This window comes from Mustela nigripes, chromosome 7 (genome assembly GCF_022355385.1).
Source record: "Mustela nigripes isolate SB6536 chromosome 7, MUSNIG.SB6536, whole genome shotgun sequence".
NCBI classification, from domain to species: Eukaryota; Metazoa; Chordata; class Mammalia; order Carnivora; family Mustelidae; genus Mustela; species Mustela nigripes.
Genome location: NC_081563.1, coordinates 118,995,975 through 119,017,536, shown reverse-complemented (window position 1 = coordinate 119,017,536; position 21,562 = coordinate 118,995,975). Strand labels below are relative to the sequence as shown.

General features: G+C 41.1%; 1 protein-coding gene across 2 annotated transcripts in view; it reads right to left on the bottom strand.

Moving 5' to 3' along the window:
• The window catches only part of RPN2 (ribophorin II), a 56,692-nt gene that overhangs the window by 22,345 nt on the left and 12,785 nt on the right, over nt 1–21,562 (bottom strand). For both annotated transcript variants that reach the window (XM_059406969.1, XM_059406970.1), the window contains exons 3-9: nt 17,938–18,033; nt 17,217–17,392; nt 12,770–12,845; nt 11,901–12,035; nt 9,703–9,879; nt 7,849–7,967; nt 5,772–5,877 (exon numbers count right to left, since the gene is read on the bottom strand). In XM_059406969.1, the coding sequence (XP_059262952.1) occupies nt 5,772–5,877; nt 7,849–7,967; nt 9,703–9,879; nt 11,901–12,035; nt 12,770–12,845; nt 17,217–17,392; nt 17,938–18,033 (885 nt within the window). The remainder of the gene's footprint in view (nt 1–5,771; nt 5,878–7,848; nt 7,968–9,702; nt 9,880–11,900; nt 12,036–12,769; nt 12,846–17,216; nt 17,393–17,937; nt 18,034–21,562) is intronic.

The window sequence follows — 21,562 nt, the reverse complement described above, 5'->3', positions numbered from 1 at the left end:
GGCATTGGTTCCTTAGATGTGGCACTTAAACCAGAAGCAATGAAAGAGAAATAAAGAAACTGAACCTTGTCAAAATTAAAACAAATCATGTATCTGATAAGAGACCTGTATCCAGAATATATTAGCTCAATAACATAAAAAGACAAACAACATAATACAAAGAGAAAAGAAGAAGTATACAGATTGGAAAGGAAGAAATAAAAATTAAAAAAAAATTTAATGGGCAAAGGATATACAAAGATATACAAATGACCAATAAGCATATGAAAAGATGTTCAGTATCATTAGCTATCAGGGAAATCCAAATCAAAATTTCAAATGAGAAACCACTTCCTACCCATGTATGATGGCCAGAATGAAAAGAAAACTAGTAAGTGTTGGTTAGGATGTAGAGAAACTGGAGCTCTTATATATTACTAGTAGAAATGTAAAATGGTGCAAGTTATTTGCAAAACGGTTTGTCAGTTTCCTGAAAAGTTAAACACAGAGTTTATCATATAACCCACCATTCCACTGCTCGGCACACATCTCATAAAACCAAAAACAGAAGTCCTAATAAAAATGTGTACGTGAATGTTCACAGCAGCATTATGTATAATCGCCAAAAAAAATGGAAAAACTCCAAATGTCCATCAACTGATGAACTGATAAAATGCTATACCTACACGCTAGACTATTACTTGGCCATAAAAGGAATAAAGTACTCATACAGGCTACAACATGAATTAACATGAAAAGTATCATGCTAATGAAAAAGGCCAGACACAAAATGCCGCATATTATATGATACCATTTATATGAAATGTCCCAAATAGGCAAATCATAGAGACAAAAAGTAGATTAGTAATTGTCAGTACTGGAAAGAGGCTATATTGTTATAGAATAAGGAATGTCTACTGCAGACATGGGGTTGTTTTCTGGGTGATAAATGTGTTACGGAATTTGATAGTGGTGATGGTTGCAAAACTCTGCAAATTTTCTAAAAAACCCACTGGGGCCCCAGGTGGCTCAATTGGTTAAGTGGCTGACTCTTGGTTTTAGATCGGGTCACGATCTCAGGGTGGTGGGTTTGAGACCCGTGTCAGGCTTGGCGTTTAGCACGGAGTCTCCTTGAGATTCTCTCTCCCATAACCTCTGCCCCTTAGCCTGTATCACATGCGTGCTCTCTCTCCCTCTCTCTAAAATAAACAAATAAATCTTTAAAGAAAATATATACTAAAATATATACTGAATTATATATACTTTAATGGGTATATGAATTATATTTTCAATAAAGCTGTTATTTTAAAAAAAAACAAACCCAAGATATTTTATCTAGGATATAAAGCTCACCCTTCAAAGATGAATTACCATAGTTCTAACAGCCCAGGAATGTAGGTAAACGTCTTTATACCACTCCATCCTTTTCTTCTAAAATGGTCTGAGATGGAGACTAAACACTGAAAAAATAAGGTTTGGTCTCCACTCACAGGGCGTTCCCAGTCCAATGAAAAAGCAACACACATATAAGCAAGCAATGGTAATACAATTCAATAAGAACAGTTACTGACAGGATATAAAATACTATAGCAACAAAAGTAAACTTGAAGTATGTTGAAACCCTAAATATAAATAGGGGGAAAAAAAACCTTAAAAACCATTAGAAGAAAATATTGGAGATTATCTTTATCGCCTTGTAGTAGGTAGCATAGGACTTTTTAAAAACACAAGACACACAACCTAGGCAAAACATTTTTAAATTAGGCTTCATTGAAAATAACTTTTGTGCATTAAAAGATGCCATAAACCAACACTGAGGGAAGATATCTGATGCTTTTAACTAAGAGTCAGTTTCCAGAACACCAATAGCCTCCAAAATTTAGTAACAAAAAGACTAACAAACCCAAAAAAAAACAGACAAACGCAGACAACAGTTCACAGAAAAGGAAAACTAAAAGGCCAATAAACACAAGGAAAAAAATGTTCAATCTCATTAGTAACCAAGGAAAAACATTAAAACTAGACATCATTATGGAGTGCCCAGCTGGCTCAGTTGGTGAAACGTGGGATTCTTGATCTCAGGTCATGAGTTCAAGCCCTGCATTAGGGTCAGCCATTACTAAAAAATAAGACTTAAAAAGAAAAAATAGACACCACTTCATATCCATCAATTTATCAAAAATTCGTAATACCAAACAGTGGTAAGAATATAAAGAGAAGAGCAATTTGGCAATACCTGATAAAGCTAGGGGCACCTGGGTAGCTCAGCCGTTAAGTGTCTGCCTTCTGCTCAGGTCAGGATCACAAAGTCCTGAGATCAATCCCTGCTCCTCCCTCTCCAACTCCCCCTGCTTGTATGCCTCTCTCGCTCGCTCGCTATGTATAAAATAAATAAATAAAAATCCTTTTTTTTTTTTAAGATTTTATTTATTTATTTGACAGCCAGAAATCACAAGTAGGCAGAGAGGCAGGCAGAGAGAGAGGAGGAAGCAGGCTCCCTGCTGAGCAGAGAGCCCAATGCGGGGCTCGATCCCAGGACCCTGAGATCATGACCTGAGCCGAAGGCAGTGGCTTAACCCACTGAGCCACCCAGGCACCCCAAATAAATAAAAATCTTAAAAAAAAAAAAAGACTGTAAAGGTAGAAAGAAGAAAAGATTTCAGGAAAAAAAAAAATTTTAGAAAGGAATGTCTGCCTTTTAATATGTTTGGTTGCAAATAAGGACCCTTAATGAGGGAAGCTAAAATTAAAAGGATCTAGATTTTAAAGGTTTAAGGTGCACACTACAATAGTTTTCACCCCAATTTTGTGTTAGTGGATGGACTAGGATCAGATGTCTCATGCCCAAAAAGGTCAGACATGAGGTAGAGAAAAGGCAGAGATGAGAGTTCCAGAAAAAAATCTTCCTTTCCAACAAACTTTAAATGTAAGTGTTTAATCTACCTACTTTAAGTAATGCCCCACTTTTGAAAAGGTCAAACTTTTTAGCTACCTGGTCCTTTCAAGTGTCATTGGAGCCAACTTGAGGAGCTTTCTAAAGGGCAAATCTGAGATAATGTGAGCAAAAAAAAAAATGATGATAGTAAAGGATCATAACCTATAGAGTAAAATAAACTTCCATGAGCCCAAAATGTTATAAATAATTGAATAAATAAATAAATGAAGACAGGGTTGGGAGAGAGATAGCTTTTCCTTACAGCGGAATTCTAATTAATAAATGCAGAAAGAATGAAACAGAAAATCACCTTTTGGGAGTCAACCTATTAATAACAGTTGCAGGCAAGATCATCAGGATATTTGCAGACTCAATTACAAAGCAGAAAAACTTTATAGAGAGAAACCTAGCAGGCACCACCTTAATCAAGTGATCAAGGTTAACATTTACACCAGCAATGAGACATATCAACATCATGTACTTCCTAGGAAGAGGCACTGAGAGGGACAAAGCATCACTTTTGGAGTTTTCTTGCAAAAAAACAGGTAGCCTAAGTTTAATTTTGAGGAAACTCAAAACCCAAAGTAAGGGACATTCTACAAGCTAAACAGAGAGTACTTCTAAAGTATCAAGGTCATGAAAGAAACTATAACTTAGAGGCGGCGAAAGGGACTTATGACCCTAAATTGAATCCCAGATTAGAACAGGGACACTGGTAGGATAACTAGTGAAATTTGAATTAAAGTCTATAGATTAGTTAGTAGCATGAGTCATGTTAATTTCCTGGGTCTGATAATTATATAACAGTTATATAAGACATTAATATTTGGGTAAGCTGTGTAAAGGGCATTCTTGATACTACTTTACTTGGTTAAGTCCATTCCCACAAAACCACAGATAAATGAGGTATAGTTTTCCATCCTTAAAACCTAAAAACTCAGGTCGCCTCATGGCTCAGTTGGTTAAGCCTCTGCCTTCGGCTCAGGTCATGGTCTCCGGATCCTGGGACTGAGCCCCACGTCAGGCTCTCTGCTCAGTAGGAAGTCTGCTCCCTCTGTATGCTCACTCTTTCTTTCTTGCTCTCAAAAATAAATAAATGAAAAACCTTTTTTGAAAAAAGTTTAAAAACATGTTTAAAAAAATAACGAAAAACTTCCTTACTTCACACAGAAATTCTTCATACCCTTTTTGCAACTTAAGACCAAAATTATTTCAAAATGAAAAAGTTTTATTAAAGAGAGAAAAACAAGGCGTGACTGGCTGACTCAGTTGCTGGAGCATGTGACTTTGATTGTAGGGTCATGAGTTTGAGCCCCATGTTGGGCACAGGATTTACTTAAAAAAATAAAGACTAAAAGAAACTTTTAAAAAAGAAAAACAAAAGTGAGTGGTAAATGACACCTGAATAGTTAAGAAAAAAGAGTTCTCCCAAAGAGTGTGTATTTAACTATTCAGGAGAGGCACAGGACCACTCCAAGTTTCCCTCACCCAACAGAATGCACAAGAATTAAGTAGATACAGCAAAGACACAGCAAAAGGACTGAGAAAGTACAGCTGAAGGGAGTGATGCCCTGACAAAGGCCAGAGCTGGAGCTGCACACAGCCCTGCAGCCTCCAGGCAGGCTGCCTATTCCCCAGAACTTGCTAACCAAACTCATACTGCACAGGGAACCCACCCAAGCACAGGCTGGATGACCTTGGACAAGTTACTCCACCCTTATGAGCCTCTTCTGTGCAGTGAAGATGGCTTCATCTGTGTCTTAGGGTTGTAGTAAGACAAAAATAATGTAAGCAAAAGCACACAGAACTAGCATAGGCCTTCAATAAAGGGTTCACACTGATGGTTCTAATTAAGAATAAGAAATGGTTGGGGTCCCTGGGTGGCTCACTGGGTTAAGCCTCTGCCTTCGGCTCAGGTCATGGTTTCAGGGTCCCGGAATCGAGCCCCACATTGGGCTCTCTGCTCTGCAGGGAGCCTGCTTCCCCTCTCTCTCTCTGCCTGCCTCTCTGCCTACTTATGGTCTCTCTCTCTTTGTCAAATAAATAGAGGAAAAAAAAAAAGAAATTGTTAAATCATATCCCATAGTTTAAGAAAGTAGAAAAACATGTAATTCATCTTAAATAAACTTCTACGGAAAAGGTTAAAATGAAAGCCACAGTGCCTGAAGGGGTATACTCCAATTAGCTAGGAAAACCACTAATGTGAAATTCCTCACTCCCCAAGCATCTGACAAATGAGGCGTAGTTTTCCATCCTTAGAACCACTTTGGATCTTTGGATCTTTAACACAACTAGCGTTAGCTAAATATGTGAAACACAATTCATTATGAAACTTACTGATTTCAGGCAACCCTCTAGCGTCCCCTCCCTCCTCAGCTTTGTACTATCACTTTGGTATCACTCAATAAACTTGTGCTGACCACCCAAAAAAAAAAAAAAGAAAGAAAGAAACTCACTGATTTTCTTTTGTATTCACCCAGAGAGCCTCATTACAGTATGTCCCTGGGTGCTTTTCATCACCTAATTAGCATCAGGCACTTTTCTAAATCTATCAAGACCTACCACACAAAACATCATAACAAAAATACTTATGTCTCAGTGAAATTATAGGTGATTTTTCTTTTTTCTACCTCCTAAATTTTATGTGAGATACTAAATCATACCAGAAAATAAATAATTTACAAATAAAACTCACTATGATCAAGTTCTTGGCGAAGCGTAGTTTAAACTTACCCTTCTCTTAACATGTTCACATTAACTTGGCTGTAAAATGTAGTCAATATACCAGACGATTAATCCTGTGTGCCTACTTGGTCATTTCCTTGGATTTAATGGGGATGACAAGAAAAGCACTTACCTCGACACTATTTGCAATATAACGGTTGTCACCTTCAACTTTGACAGAGAAGTCATAATAACCACTGGAAAATTTGACATTCACGAAGTTTAGTTCAAAAACATCCCTGTTAAGAATGACAGCGGGGTTAGCAAGCACTCACATAGCAAAGTCATGAATGTAACAAAGGGGCCGCGCATGGCCCTCCTTGAGACAAGCCAGGGTTATGCCACGTCTTCTCCTTCCCACCCAGCTGGGCCACCTCCTGCTCAAGCACAGATTACGGTGTGGGCAAAACTTCAGAGAGATCTAAAATGACCTCCTCCTTCTAGTCTCTGAAGTCTTCTCTCCCTTGTTTCCTCCTCTCCACTCCTAAAACCCCACCCCCTCGGGTAGGCTTCCACAATTAAATGCAAAACAGTCTACAGGATGATCCCTATTATGTTTAAAAAAGAGACAGCGAGAGAGTAGAAATGTTCAAAAAGGTTGGTGCAGAGCAGTATAATTGCAGGCAATTTTTTATATCACTTCTACTTCTCTGTGTTTTGTGAATTTCCTAAAAATGACATGTCTTACTTTTATGAAAATATCAGTAACTTTTATTTTAAAGGGGGGAAAAGGTAGAGAATTAACTTCAACTACATAGCAAAATCCCAAATGTCTTTTACCATCATTCCTAAAAATGATTTTGCTTTTTAATTTGACATATTTTCTGTTTATCCTTATCATTGTCTAAGAAATGAATATTCTTGGGGCACCTGGCTGGCTCAGTCAATAAAGCATGCAACAATTCTTTTTTTCTTTTTTTAGCATGTGACTCTTGACCCTCTGGGGTTCAAGCCCCATATTGCACCTAAAGCTTACTTAAAATAAAAAATAAATAACACTCAGAGTTCCCAGTCTTAGCTTACCAACACTTAACAAGATCTCATATAAAAATTGATCCTTAATTCTTTTAAAATTTCCTTAACAATATGCAACCATTAAAAATAAGACTAAAGCGGCACCTTGGTGGCTCTGTCGGTTAAAGGTCTGCCTTTGACTCAGGTCAGGTCATGATCCTGGGATCCTAGGATCCCGGGATCAGGCCTTGTCATTGGGCTCCCTCTCTGTACTCACTGCCTGCGGCACATGCCCCTCCCCTGCCACGCACCCCCTCCTCCACCCTGTTCCCACCCATTCTGATCTCTCTCTCAAATAAATAAACAAAAAATATTTTTTAAAAAATAAGACTGAAGAAGATTTAATCCAATGGGGGAAATAATCATGAGACACTGTTATAGACAAAGCATAATCCTAATTCAATTAAAAATATATTTATTTGCATAGAAAAAGGGCTGACAAAAAAAAGACAAAATGTGAAGAGGAGTTATCTCTAGGTGGTAGAACTATTAGTGATTTATATTTTATTTGGGGGCTTTTCTGTATTTCTCCTACAATAAATATGTATTACTCATATATCAAGAAAAAATAGCATCAAATTTAAAACTTGCTACTTACATCACAATGACAAGACAGAGACAACTAGAAATAGATACGGAAGGAAACATCAAAACTAAAACAAAATTCTTTTAGCTTTGTTTTTTTTTTGTTGTTGTTGTTTGTTTTTTAGTGATCTCTACACTCAATTTGCAGCTTAAACTCACAACCCTGAAATTAAGATTCCTATGCTCTAACAATTATGTGAGCCCGGTGCCCCTCTTCTAGCTTTAAAAAATCCTTTTCTTGGGCCGCCTGGGTGGCTCAGTGGGTTAAGCCGCAGCCTTTGGCTCAGGTCATGATCTCAGGGTCCTGGGATCGAGTCCCACATCGGGCTCTCTGCTCAGCAGGGAGCCTGCTTCCTCCTCTCTCTCTCTCTCTGCCTGGATCTCTGCCTACTTGTGATCTCTCTCTCTGTCAAATAAATAAATAAAATCTTTAAAAAAAAAAAAAAATCCTTTTCTTAAATAACTATATATTAGGAAGTCAAATTTACCTAAGCAAAGTTTAGGTAAATTTGATTTGGGGATATTTCATAATATCCATATTAATTTGTGTTATATTGGCTGCAGGCAAAACAAGTCTATTGGTACCCTTCAAAAATAAGTTCAAGACTTACCCGACAGGGGTAAAAGATGTCTTCTGGAGGACAGTGGCTCTGGAAGCAACAGATTTAGCATGTTCTAGTTTAACAGTGGCCTGAGTCAGAGGCTGAGACAGAACATTGGTGACCTGCAACTAGAAATAAATTTTAAAATTATCTGTAGCAACAAAGGCCAAAGGAGTACAAAATTTTGTTTCTGGGGAGATTTATCCACAGGGAGCCAGCTCTGCAGGGGAAGAGACTTTATTTCAAGACATCTTCACTGACTCTGGTCTACGATCTATCAGAAATCAACACAAAATACAAGGAGATTGGTAATGGGACAGATTATAGAATGTTAGAGGTGGGGGGGATCTTAAAGATGATCTCATCCAACACTCATTCTTCAGATGGGGATGGGCACTTTACACACAACCTCCTTTATCAATCATCTGAGATAGACGGCATAATCTCTACTTTACAGATGAAGAAACTGAGCCCACAAGGCCAGTTCAGTTGGTCTAGGACTCAAACCACAGCCCATCTAGCTACAAAGGCAGTACTTCTACTTTGCTCTCCTAGCTGCCCCCTCCTGACTTACAGTGAACTATGTTAATCAGATGATTTCTCACCCCAGCCTTTGCTGAGGGGGTGTGAGCACAGGCAGGGGAGAGGCAATTTTGAAAGAGAAGGCACTTCCTCAGGAAAATTAAGAGGCCACCAAAGTAGAACTGATGGAACTGTCCTGCATGGAACCCCAATGTCTACCATAAATAGAATGCTAAGTTCTTATGAAGATTTCCAAACATCAAAATATGCCTCATTTGAGATGAAAACTCCAAGCTTACTCAAGATCTGTGCATTTCCTCTGTTCAGAGAGTCACCATAAAAAAGCAGTCTCTGGGGGCACCTGGGTGGCTCAGTGGGTTAAGCCTCTGCCTTCGGCTCAGGTCATGATCCCAGGGTCCTGGGATCGAGCCCCACATTGGGCTTTCTGCTCTGCAGGGAGCCAGCTTCCTCCTCTCTCTCTGCCTGCCTCTCTGCCTACTTAATAAATAAAGAAAAAATCTTTAAAAAAAAAAAAAAAAGCAGTCTCTGCTTCCTGCTGAGCAAGAAGGAGGGACATGCTATGAAGAGGCAGAAAGACAAACTGAAAACAGGAGGAAGAGACCTGGTGTTAACAACTGTAAGCACCAGAATTACAGGGGAATTTAGAAAAAGTAGTCTTTAAAAAATGTATTTAGAAATGTATTATTTAGGGCGCCTGGGTGGCTCAGTGGGTTAAGCCGCTGCCTTCGGCTCAGGTCATGATCTCAGGGTCCTGGGATCGAGTCCCGCATCGGGCTTTCTGCTCAGCAGGGAGCCTGCTTCCCTCTCTCTCTCTCTCTCTGCCTGCTTCTCCATCTACTTGTGATTTCTCTCTGTCAAATAAATAAATAAAATCTTTAAAAAAAAAAAAAAAAAAAAAGAAATGTATTATTTAAATAATGTATTATCTAAATAATGTATTTAGAAATAATGTATTTAGAAAGTTCTGGTACTGGAAAATGCCTTTTAGAAGTAAGACTCTTCTATACATTTAGAGTTACGACCCCAGAAATACAATTTTCTTGCATTTAATTTCTCAAAAGACTGGCGATAAAAAAATCTTCCAGGGGAAAAAAAAAACCTTTTCTGGATTTTTTTTGAAGAGTTCTGTGTCTAGTTCATCCACGGGTCATATCCCCAATTCTAGGCTAAGGGAAATGAGCCTTGCTCTACTTTTAATGGGTATGTCCTTGGTTGGGGCAGGAAGGTGGTTACAATTAGATCTCCACCAGTCCTTAGATTTCTGAGAGCCTTCCACTGGAAAAAGGTCAGGGCCACACAGCTTGGACACAGAAGTCGTACCCGAAGGATAGCCTGCTCGTAAGTGTCGGAAGGAGAGCCCTCGGGCACAACTACAACTGGCACGTGATAGCGGTTCTGAGAGAGCGCAGAGGCAGCAGAGGCCACGCTGAATGCTTCTGAGAGTGACTCAAAGTTCTTCTTGCTGAAGATGGCATTCATGAGTTGGATGACCTGATCCTGAAAGAAAAGGCGAAATGCAACTTGAGATCGTCCTCTGGCAGGAAGGTGGTCATCCTGACCAAAACCCTGAAAAGATTGATATTATCGATGTTTTCCAAACGAGGAAAATGAGGTTTTTAAAAAGTTAAGTAACTCCTACAAGTTATAACAGGAAAAGAAAAAGCAGAAAAAAAAACAGAAAAAAAAAAAAAAACCAAGACCAACATTCACATGTAAGTCTGTCTCCTCCCAGAAGAAAATATATTCTTCCCTAATTCCTTTCACCCTCCCACCTAACCTAACTTCCTTCCCGACTCCCCTCTGAGCAGTACACTGGAGTTAAGTTTGAATTCACAAGACCAAACCTTATAGCCAAAATGTACATTAGAAAGAAACTAAAATAACTTTCCATTAAGAACTAATGGGCTGTTTAGAGAAGAAACTAAAAGCAGTTTTTTAAAAAAGTGGAAGCTAAAAGGCATTATTAAAATTCTGGAGGTTGTTTGCTTAAGAGGAAACATTTTCCACTTCAATCAGTTTTGTTTTTTAAAACCTCCAATCTAACAAAAGAGCTCCCTTGTTCCCGACAGTGTTATTCACAGTCGACATGAAATAATTTTCTTTAATTGTACCAATTACATTTTTCCATCACTAGGCTATTGACATGTTAAAAATGGGTGACTATTCACCAGAATGGTTATGTCAAAAGCAATGACAGCAAAATTACTCCATCCAAATACCTGGTTAGCAGAAGCTTGGGAATAAAGCAAGAAAAAGTTTAAGTTGTGTATGTAGAATATCACCAACTCATCTACCATGTTGTATATAAGAGTTCCTACATGATTTGTACCGTAAGACCCACATTCCTGTACTCTACCCATCACAGAAAATAAGAGAGCATTGCATCTCCAGATATTCTATACTCAGGATGAACCAAAGACAACAGAAGAAAGCTAATACATGAATAAATTATTAGGTCACATTCTCCAGAGAAAATAGAAAATCAATTCAAATTACCCAAGACAGATCATTAATTACTATTTACTTGAAGAAACTCAGCACAAAACTCAAAATGCATGAAAGAAATTGAAGTTCTAACTTGGAACCCGAATCTCTCCTCCTAAAATTAAGACAGCAGCAGCTTGTCTTTTAAATCCTTTAGCTCGAGGGTTGGTGGCCTGCTCACAAACAAGGGGTACAAAGAGGGTCCGGCTCAAAAAGACTTCCCACACACATTCCAACCAAAGGTTCTTTCAGGTTAATGAGCTCCTCTTGGGGAGGGGGGACCCACAAAGAAAAGAAAAAAGAATTAAGTCTTGGTAGATGTCTGGTAGACACACATGCCTCTCAGATAACTGTATCAATCAGCAAAGATTAATTAAGATTTAGCCATTGCCAAAGATGAGGTGGAAGGGAGAACAGGGCACTTCTCAAGGAGGAGGGTTTGCCTGGGCCACCGACGTGGAAATCACTCAAGAAACAAGCAGTAAGGAGTACCAGAAGACAGAGAGGTGAAACTAGTGTAATCATGTGGCCTTCTTGTCACCACCTCATGACATACCCTCCCCAATTTAAAGCAAATGTAACAAGGCTGGAGATCTACCACCCATCATGTGGGAAAGAGAGAGCCCGCAGCATGGGGAGACCTGGTTTAGGGGCATCGATACTACCTATTATCTGTGTGTCCCCACATGTGTCACGCTGTCATTCTACAGAGGGACCAAGTCTGACTGAGCATATTACTCAGATTTCCTATGGCGATCAAATGAGCCACACATAAAAATGCTTTCTAAACTATAAAGTGTTATAAGACAAAAACAATAAAATAAGTTAAGTGTGACACCATTTACATGTCTATTCCACAGATAACCAGTTTCTTGAGGATAGGCATTACATCTGTTTCTCATTTTCAATGCCTAACCCAAGACACCATGTGACTATACACCAAGCCCAACTCAACATCCCCTCTGAAAAAAACTGTTCTTAGCAGATGAAGTCAACAACCCCTTTGGGTTTCATGCCTGAGAATGGTCAGGTACCTCCTTAATGGATGGCTCCGTGCCCACGTGGTCCATGAGCTTGTAGGTGGCAGCCACAAATAAGGCTGTGGTTTCCAGTCCTTCTTCAAACTGGAGATACACACCTCCCAGTTCATCAAGGCGAGCAACAAGATCCTGTCACAACAAAATGGAAGCAGGCTGGAAGTCAAGTGATCACCCAAGGAGATATGCAAACCACAGTCACCCCGTGCAGGCAGTTTTGAGAAATTTCACTCTAAATCTCTAAATCTGGAGAAACACATTAAATCTGGAGTACTCTGTCAAACAAGATGCTGAGGTAGATACAATCTACATAGCAGAGTACTGCTCTTTCTCATTCAGTGCTCTAAAGGATGGACAGAGACATGCTCCTCTCCTGGGCAACAAGATAAGGCAGCAAACATGCCTGTGGGGCACCCAGTGAGGACACCGGGTGGACTGCCTGTCATCACGGACTATGTCGTCCACAAGAGGGAATCAGGTACTTTAGAACCTCACTTGTTCTTACAACACCATATAAGGAATCGTGGCTCAGACATGAAATAATTTGTCCGAGATTACAAAGAACTAAGTAGCAGAAAAAAATGCCTAAATTTCAGGTTTGTTAGGCTCTAAAATCTGTGGACTATGAACCCGTACTGACAAAGGGCTGGCAAAGTAAACTGTTACCTAATGGACGGTGTAACTATCCTACCCTAGCGAATATCCCCCAGGACATATTGCTCTCATACAAAGAATGGAAGTGTGGCATGGGTGTGAAAAGAAACATTACTGGCCAAAATAAGCTATGCATGTCTATCTGCAAGACTCTTTTAAAAGGTTTCAAAGACAGGAGTTGGGAAATTCATTTGGCGAAATAAAATTCACACCTCAATCTCCTCCACGATGCTCCTCAAGTCAGCATGCTGGGACAGGTGGGATGCCGTCTGCAGAGCCTGGACTGTTCTGGAAGATAAAAGTGAATGTCCAGTCTTACCTCCATTCACCTGCTCACTCCTGCTCGAAATGTGATGCTTTCAGGAATATCCCTCTCCTGTTCTTAAGAAGTATAAGACTGTCTCAGCTGCTAAGGAGCTTAATTACAATCCAGTTGGGAAAGGCTGCTACATTACAAAGATCCTAACAGCAGGAAAAGGCAATCCAGGCAACATGACCTGAAGTAAGTACTGTGGGCACTTAGTAAATGTGGGCACTTAGAGAAGAGACAGAGAGCAAGTTCACCCTTTCTGGAAATCCGTTTTGTTCCTAGTGGCTTCGCATACCAAACACTGAATAAGACCCGCTTAGGTTTAGAAGAGTTCGGCTCCTTCGGGAGAACAGAATCCAAGCGGATCGAGGGTATCTGGCAGCTCCGAGTTGCACAAAGCACTGTGCTAGGCAGAACTTAGCTGCCTGGAAACTTTCCACTTTTCTCACTCTATGATCGAAGAAATATTATGGAATCCACATTTGCAGACTGTTGGGTAGAATTTGGAGCAACTTTTCTGAATCCAGATCCACGTGCTATGAACAGGAAACTGTCACTAGACACGTGCTGACTGCTCCAATACTCATTCCATCCTCGCCCTGCTGGGAGACCTGAAAAATCACTCACCCTTCAGGCATTAAATAAGATAAAAGAAATTTGGTTCTGAATCCAGAATTTATTCTCTTTTTCTTTCCCTACCACTTATTCCTGATTATAAAAGCATGTATTTGTCAAAAATAAAATTCCTTTAACACCTACCCTAAAGATAAGCCTTTTCCAACTTATTAACTTAATAATATGATGTGTATGTCTTTCAGTATCGGTACATATAGACATCCGTCACTCTTATGAACCAGTACATAGTACTCTACTGCTTGGATGTACCACAGTTTACTCCTTGACTCTCTTGTGGACACACATTTTTGTTGTACCATGTCATACAGTGCTGCACCAAGCCTCATTCACTGGTCTATTTTTAAATTGAACTGAAATTTACATCAGAAAATTAACCATTTGAAGGGCTCCTGGGTGGCTCAGTGGGTTAAAGCCTCTGCCTTCTGCTCAGGTCATGATCCCAGGGTCCTGGGATCGAGCCCCGCATTGGGCTCTCTGCTCAGCAGGGAGCCTGCTTCCTCCTCTCTCTCTGCTTGCCTCTCTGACTAATTGTGATCTCTGTCTGTCAAATAAATAAATAAAATCTTTAAAAAGAAAAAAAAAAGAAAATTAACCATTTGAAAAGTGAACAATGCAGTGGTATTTAGTATGTATCTATCTCACCACCTCCGTGTAGTTCCAAAATGTTTCTGTTTTCAAAAGAAAACCCTGAAGCCATTGAGCAGCTTCTTCCTAGCTTAATGGGCACAGCTCCTGGAACCCCCAATCTGCATCTGGGTCTATGGATTTACCTACTCTGGACAACTCATATAAATGGGATCATACACTATGTAACCTGCGTCTGGCTCCTTTCCCTTCGCCTCATGTGTTCAAGGCTCACTTTGTTGTGGCGTGTAATCAGTACGTCATCCTTTTTATGGCTTGTTCATGTAGCTGCACCCACTGATGAATATATTTCTGTAAGATAAACTTTACAGGTAGAATGTGGTAGGTGCACACACGTAAGATTTTTTTAATTAGATTCTACTCTCTTAGTGCAGATAACTTGGAAAATAGAAATGGTGGTTTTCCGGATGGAATGGAGAAAGCAGAGGACCCCCAGTGGTTAAGCAAAAGCTGCTCAACCCCAGAACGATCCCTTATTTCCCAAGAGGTGACAGGGCTTTTCTGTAAAACCACCACTTGTCCATTAAGTCATCATGATGGGCAATGGAGAGAGAATCTGTCTGCTTCCATTGAGATCATAACCATTTAGATTCCCTCTGTGGAAAACTAATCCCACTAAGGTGACAAGCTAGAAAACAGAGCAGTTACAGTTCGTGGGCAGGGAAGCCCCAAACATTCAAAGTCTCCTATGGGAAGCTTGTTGTTAAAGTGCACTAGAGAAAATGAAATCTGAACTTCCAAACAAGATAAAAATCCCACATCTGCCCGTGATAAATGCTGAGCCCACAAAAGGCTGCTAAGACAGCCAGGAAAGAACTTTTCAATTAAGATATCGTTTTTCTCTTTAGAACGAGTGAATGTCATGCTGGTAACAACTTCAGAAGTTTTTAAGAATAAAATTAATCCACTTAGCTTTTGAAAAGTTTTGTCACTGGCTTTAATTACTTACTCTCCAGTCAGTAATTTCTTTCCCTCTGGAATACTGTATTCAAACCCTAAGAAAGCTGATCTTATCTTGCTAATATACAGCAGATGCTTTAAAAGAAATTAGGTTATGAGAGACCACAATGGCATCTTTTCAGATGGTTCATTCAAACCTGCAGGTTTTTTTCTCCATTCTAGACAAGTTTCTGAACATTCATATCCTAGAATAAGTCCACTTAAATGCAGAAGGCCCATTTAGAAGTCCTAATTTATATCGGATTTCCTTAAACAGGGCAAGGGCAAGTTGGTAGTAATGTTATACAAGGCATACAAGGCATCCTGCTAGTTTGATCTTCACAATAATCCTAGGAGAAAACTATCACTGTCCCCATTTTACACATGAAAACACTGAGGTGTAGGGCAATTAAACAGCCTGCTCATGGTTGCAGAGGTATTAAGTAGAAGGATTTGGATCTGAACACAGTTCTTTCAATCCCAAGCATGTCCTCTTTCTACCTGCAGGCTTTCTTCAAGAGACTAGAAACATCAAAGTACAGTTTCAGCCTTTACTCACTCTTTGTGGGGTACCTACCAAGCACCAATGTGTGAGTCCCATAAATAAAGAAGTTTACAATCTAATATAGAAATGACTACAGTACAACCAAGGAAGTAACCAGCTTCCTAAGAAAGGGACGTAGGAAAGAAGTGCTTAAGAGGGGGAGGAGCTTTCGTTGTATGCCCACTAAGAACCAGGCACTGCACGAGATTCTTCACATGCATTATCTCATTTAATCCTGTCACTATTCTACGATGTAAGGATTATTGGTCCACCTTTTACAGATGAGGCTCAGGGAGGCTAACTAACCCAAAGTCACACAGCAAGTAAGGAACAGAGCTGCTATTCATATTAACTAATTAACTAGCTAACTAACTCCAAAATGGATATACTCTCTTTGTATTTTTTCCTGTTCTGGGATTTTGAGGATGATGACTTTCTTTTTTGCTTGGAGGGAAATGGAAAAGATTCTGTTGTAGAAGGTGTCATCAGATTGAGGCACTGACAGTGAAATCATGACACGAGACTAGGGATCTCACTGGGGATCCTTGGGGATCTTCCCCAAGAGATTATGAGAGACCAAATTAATGTGACCTAAAACTGAAGGACAGCAGGGTCAAGTACTGGGCAAAATGTATACAAAACATCAGCCTTAGGAAAAGTAGCCCCAAAGTCACTGATGACTGACCATATGAAAATGAATAGGGTATAAATGACACAGAGAATGTAACTGACTAGGAGCCCTGTCCTTAACAAAGCTTCCAGTTTAGAAACATTTTGATCTTACTTAGCCAAAACAATCCCACCCCGATGTGCAAAAAGCTGGGAAACAACTGAACTATTCTGCAACAGGGAATCAGTGTCCCCAAACTCTTGCTAAATAATTAACAAGAGGCCAGACATGCTCCACCCTTTTTGGGGGGTTGCAAATGAAGGGGGGACACAAACAAACAAAAAAATACATAGACCGTTTTAAATGAGGAGTTTCGGTGTTAAAGGAGAAAACTACATATACTGTTACTCTCAAGTTTGGTCAACCTCCTCAAGTCAGTTACAACATTTATGTTCGAAACGAAGAGGAAAATTGCTGAGTTCTTTTCCTATAAGGTGCTTCTCCACCCAAGCCTTTTGCAGAGTAGTAGAGTCTGATTCCTAGAATGCTCCCCGCTCTGAGCACCCATGTCTCCCACCAGATGCTGTCTCACAACTTCAAGGGATCCCGTAAGCCCTCTTCCGGTGCAAAGCCCCCAGTGCCAACAGCTCACCGTGCTCAACAGGACGTACATGGCTCGCTGGCCTCACACTCCCTCAGTCATCTCCTAACCCTGGCTGCAGCCTCTCACCTCAAAAGCAATTCTGTCTTTTGAGGGCAGTGAGTTCATGCTCTGCCTCAGTGTTGTGAAGAACACGGTGTCCAGGTGAGCCCATCAGGACAGGGATCTTGCCTGCCTCAGTTCAATACCCGCATCTGCGGTGCTCGGCAGAGCCCATGGCTCATACGAGGTGTCCAGAAAAGACTTGCTGAGCCAGTGGATGAACAGTCTCCACCACAAATGAAGCCTGAGACGCACTCGACACAACAACTTACGCTAACACGGTCTCCTCCTTGCTGAGGCGAGCGGTAAGGGCGCTGAGTGCTTCTTGGGAAGCCAAGGGAAGGCCAAAGCCGCTGAGGGCGGCCACAGCATGGTAGATTTGGGTAACAGATGAGTCTTCGCTGACAGCTGCCAGGAGCAGATCTTTGGTCTCATTTGAAATAGAGATCTAAGAAAGGATTGGCAAACACAGTTTTAGAACAGGTGCTGGAGTCTGTGGCAAACAACACGGGGAGGGACCGCCCAAGTCACACCACCCGGCGGCGCACGATCTTTCCCGCTCGGCTCCTCAGACGCCAGAATTCAGTGTCTGTAGGAATGCCGCACGACTTTGAAAAGATTCTGGCAAGTCACTGGTCTACTTATATGGGTCCCCTCTGTTCGATAAATTGGATTTCCAGAACTCTGGTATGAGGGGCACTCTTCCTTTACTTTGAACATTTTTAAACATTCAAGGAAGATGGAAAGAAAAATCAAGGTTTCCCAGAAGAGAGGCAATATAGGAGAAAGTTATTTAAAAGGCACAAAAAGTGAAGACATGGGGAAAAAGTAAACTCCATTTTCTTGAGAAAAATAAAATCAAAAGAATGGAACTTCCACCCACACTAATGGATGCTCATTGTTAAAAAAAAAAATTAATCTGACACAACCCTCCCTCTTTAAAAAAACATTTTATGGTTTAAAAGTAAATATAAAAGTAGAAGCTAGACTCACCACGCACCCCGAGAGGGCCTGGCTGGACTGGGCAGCATAGAAAAGGGAATCCACATTGCCTGGATCAAGGTTTGACTTAATGAAGGTGCACGCTTTCTAAATAGGGGTGGAAAGTCAGTGGTAAGTGGTGATATACACAGAGACTGGGAAAGTATACATGCTTTTTGATGACAAAATTCTAAGCAATCTGTGATGGCTTAAAATATGAGCTATGCAAGAGTTCATGTTTTAAGTTGGTATTTTCCATAGGACATTGTATTACACAAAACTGCTGAGTTCATGCCAAAAGCAACAAACCTCAAGTACTTTAGTCCTTCCGAACCCTAGAAAAAAAGGAAAGAAACCACTTCCACTGACCACCTGCTCTGGCCATAATCTGTGCTGGAAGTTTATGATGTTCTTCCTTTTAATGAACACCTAAGAACCCTATGGTAGATATTATCATTCCCATTTAACAGAAAAAGAAACTGAGGCTCGGAGTAGTAAGTTACCTGGTGAAGGTGACAAAGCTAAGTGTCTCCTCTGATTCTAAATGTACTGGGGTCTCCACTAAGATGTCTCCAAAGCTAAGTCAGGTTTAACACATCTAAAATGAGCTTGAAACCTTCCATTTGTTCATATGGGCTTTCCAGCTTATGTATAGGCATCACCACGTACCCAACTACCTGAGGCAGAAACCTAGGAATCATTCTTGACTTTTCCCTTACCCTACAGGCCTAGTGAGCTTACCTCCCTTCTCATTTTTCAAACCTAATCCCCACCCTCTGGCCTCTCTCACTGCCTTATTTCAGGCACTTGTCATCTCTCACCTAGATTGTTACAATCATCTCCTAACTGGTCTCAAATCACATAGTCCATTCTGCATACTGACCGCTCAAGGGTAATCTTTGACAAAATACAAATGCAACCATGTTACTTTGCTGTCAAAACCTTTGGGTAATTCCTTATTATCCTCAGAACAAGATTCCAAGTTTCTGATACAGCATAAAATGCCCTCATGACTGACATTCATTTTCAGTGCCAGCTTTATCACTACACCACCCACCTCGAATTCCCAAATCTTGCCCTCCTGCCTACTGTGGTGACCCAAAGACACAGGGACAAGGTCCCTGAACTGATGGATCTCAGCTATTCCCACCGCTGGAAGCATGTGTCCGTCGTCCCTACCTCTGCCAAACCAGCTCCTATCCGCATCTCTGCTCATTCAAGTTAGGCCAGGTGCCTTCCCTCCAGAGTGCTCCCCCAAAGCACTTACCATATGGCACTAACTACCTCCCCTTACAACCACTTACCTAAGAGCAAAGACTTTGATGAACCCCAATCACAGCGTCTGCCACAAAGGAGGCACATTATAAAACCGATACTATTCTTACTGTATCAAACTCAAAGACCTATTATTTAATAGTTCTATCACTAAATATTCTGGCTGAGGTAACATAAAATCTACCTATTCATAATTAAATGGCAACGAAATAGTTAAAAGTGGGTGCTTCTGAGGAGTAGGACAGGGTCTAGGGCAAGGTGGGCCATGTATGTAATAGGTTCCTGCTTTCTACTAACTGCTGTGCTGTATTATCTGATGTTTAACTGTGTACATGTGCTACTCTAACCAAAAACCTATTTTTTAATTTTATGAGTAAAATTTAAATAGCAGTCTCAAAACAAATGAGTTTCAACCAAAAGTTTGAAAGAAACCAAAGAGGGACACCTAGATGACTCGGACGGTTAAGTGTATGCCTTCAGCTTGAGTCATGATCCCAGGGTCCTGGGATCAAGTCCCGCATTGGAAGGCTCCCTGCTCAGCAAGGAGCCTGTTCTCCCTCTCCCCTCTGCTCCCCATGCTTGTGCTCTCTTTCTCTCTCTCTCTGACAAATAAATAAATAAAATCTTAAAAGAAGAAAGAAAGAAAGGAAAGAAAGATCAAAGAAAGGAATACTTCACACTGCACAAATTAGGGGTTTAAAGAAAACAAGGAATCCCTCAGCAGACCCTGGGTAAGCTTAAGACATGTGCTTTGTCGCCATCTGGTGCTTCAACGATAGAATAACAGCATCTGATACCCCAAACAGGGATTATGGCCATTGCTACCCCTTTTTGAGGACCTAAACTGTGTCAACGCTGTTCTAAGTGCTTTATGTGCATTCTCATTATGCATTAGGTCCTCCTATTATCTTAAGTTTATAGACAAGAAAACTGAGGCATCAGAGAGCCAGAGTGACTTATCCAAGGTCACTCAGCTCTTAATGGAGGAGCTAGAATTCAAACCCAGGCAGCCTGGCTCCACTGTCTGAGCTGTACAACCTCTGATTTGTGCTGGTAGAAAACCAGTAACATGCCAATTCTAAATCTTCACCCAGGCAAATCAAGGTAAACAGTACAAGCAGTCAGTGGCTTCCAAGCTCCCAATGTCAATTTGGTTTTAAAAGCAGCAGCAGAAGGGAGAGAAGGCCCCAGGAGACACACCCTGGAGGCTCAGTAAGCCCACCCAGGGCTGAGGCCTCAGCTGGCCACTCTAACTTTGACTTCAGCTGTCCCCATTCCAGATTCATCTTCCCAACTGACGTCTGCAAATCACCCCCCCAAATCCACCTTTCTGTGCCCTCTGTTGAGACTCCAATTATCTAAACGTCTAAAAGTACATCAGTGCTTTTCTCTACCCATGCTTCCCTCCAGTTCCCCGAACAGAATCAGGAGCCAAGAAAAGACAGCAAAATCTCCCAGCTATGCTTACCTCTCCCTTATTTCCTCCATTAATATCTCCCAACTACTCTTTTTTTTTTTTTTAAGATTTTATTTATTTATTTGACAGACAGAGATCACAAGTAGGCAGAGAGGCAGGCAGAGAGAGAGGAGGAAGGAGGCTCCCTGCCGAGCAGAGAGCCTGATGCGGGGCTCAATCCCAGGATCCTGAGATCATGACCTGAGCCGAAGGCAGAGGTTTAACCCACTGAGCCACCCAGGCATCCCTCCCAACTACTCTCTCACACCACGCTCTGTATTCTCGCCAGACTCTGTTATGGCATCGTGCTGTCGAAGCATACCCAGATGAGAGCCCCCACAACAGGGCCTTTGTAACTGGGCCCACCTTTTTCATATGCACTTCTTACCACCCTTCTCCCCACGCCTCTGCTCCAGCTGCCCCGGAAAACCAACCCACTGCCCCCCAACACCCAACAAGCACAGTTAAGCCTCCAGGTTTAGTACAGGCTCTTCTCTCCATCTGGAAGCCCATTCACCTTGTCAGTTCAACTTCTCCCTTTCAAGGGAGACATACTAACAAAACTCCAGGGACACCTGGGTGGCTCAGTCGGTTATGCCACTGCCTTCAGCTCAGGTCATGATCCCAGGGTCCTGGGATCAAGTCCAGCATTGGGGTCCTTGCTCAGCAGGGAACCTACTTCTCTCTAGGCCTCTGCCTGCCACTCTGCCCACTTGTGTGTTCTCACCCGGGTGTGTGTGCGCATGCTCTCTCTCTCTCTGACAAATAAATAAATAAATAAAATATTAAAAAAAAAAAAAACTCAAGACTTCTTTTAAAATAAGCTTTCCTTGATCCTTCTCCCCACACCCCACACCCCCAACCTACTACCTTCTTTCTCTACCAGTGAATCTCCAAATTGGAAAA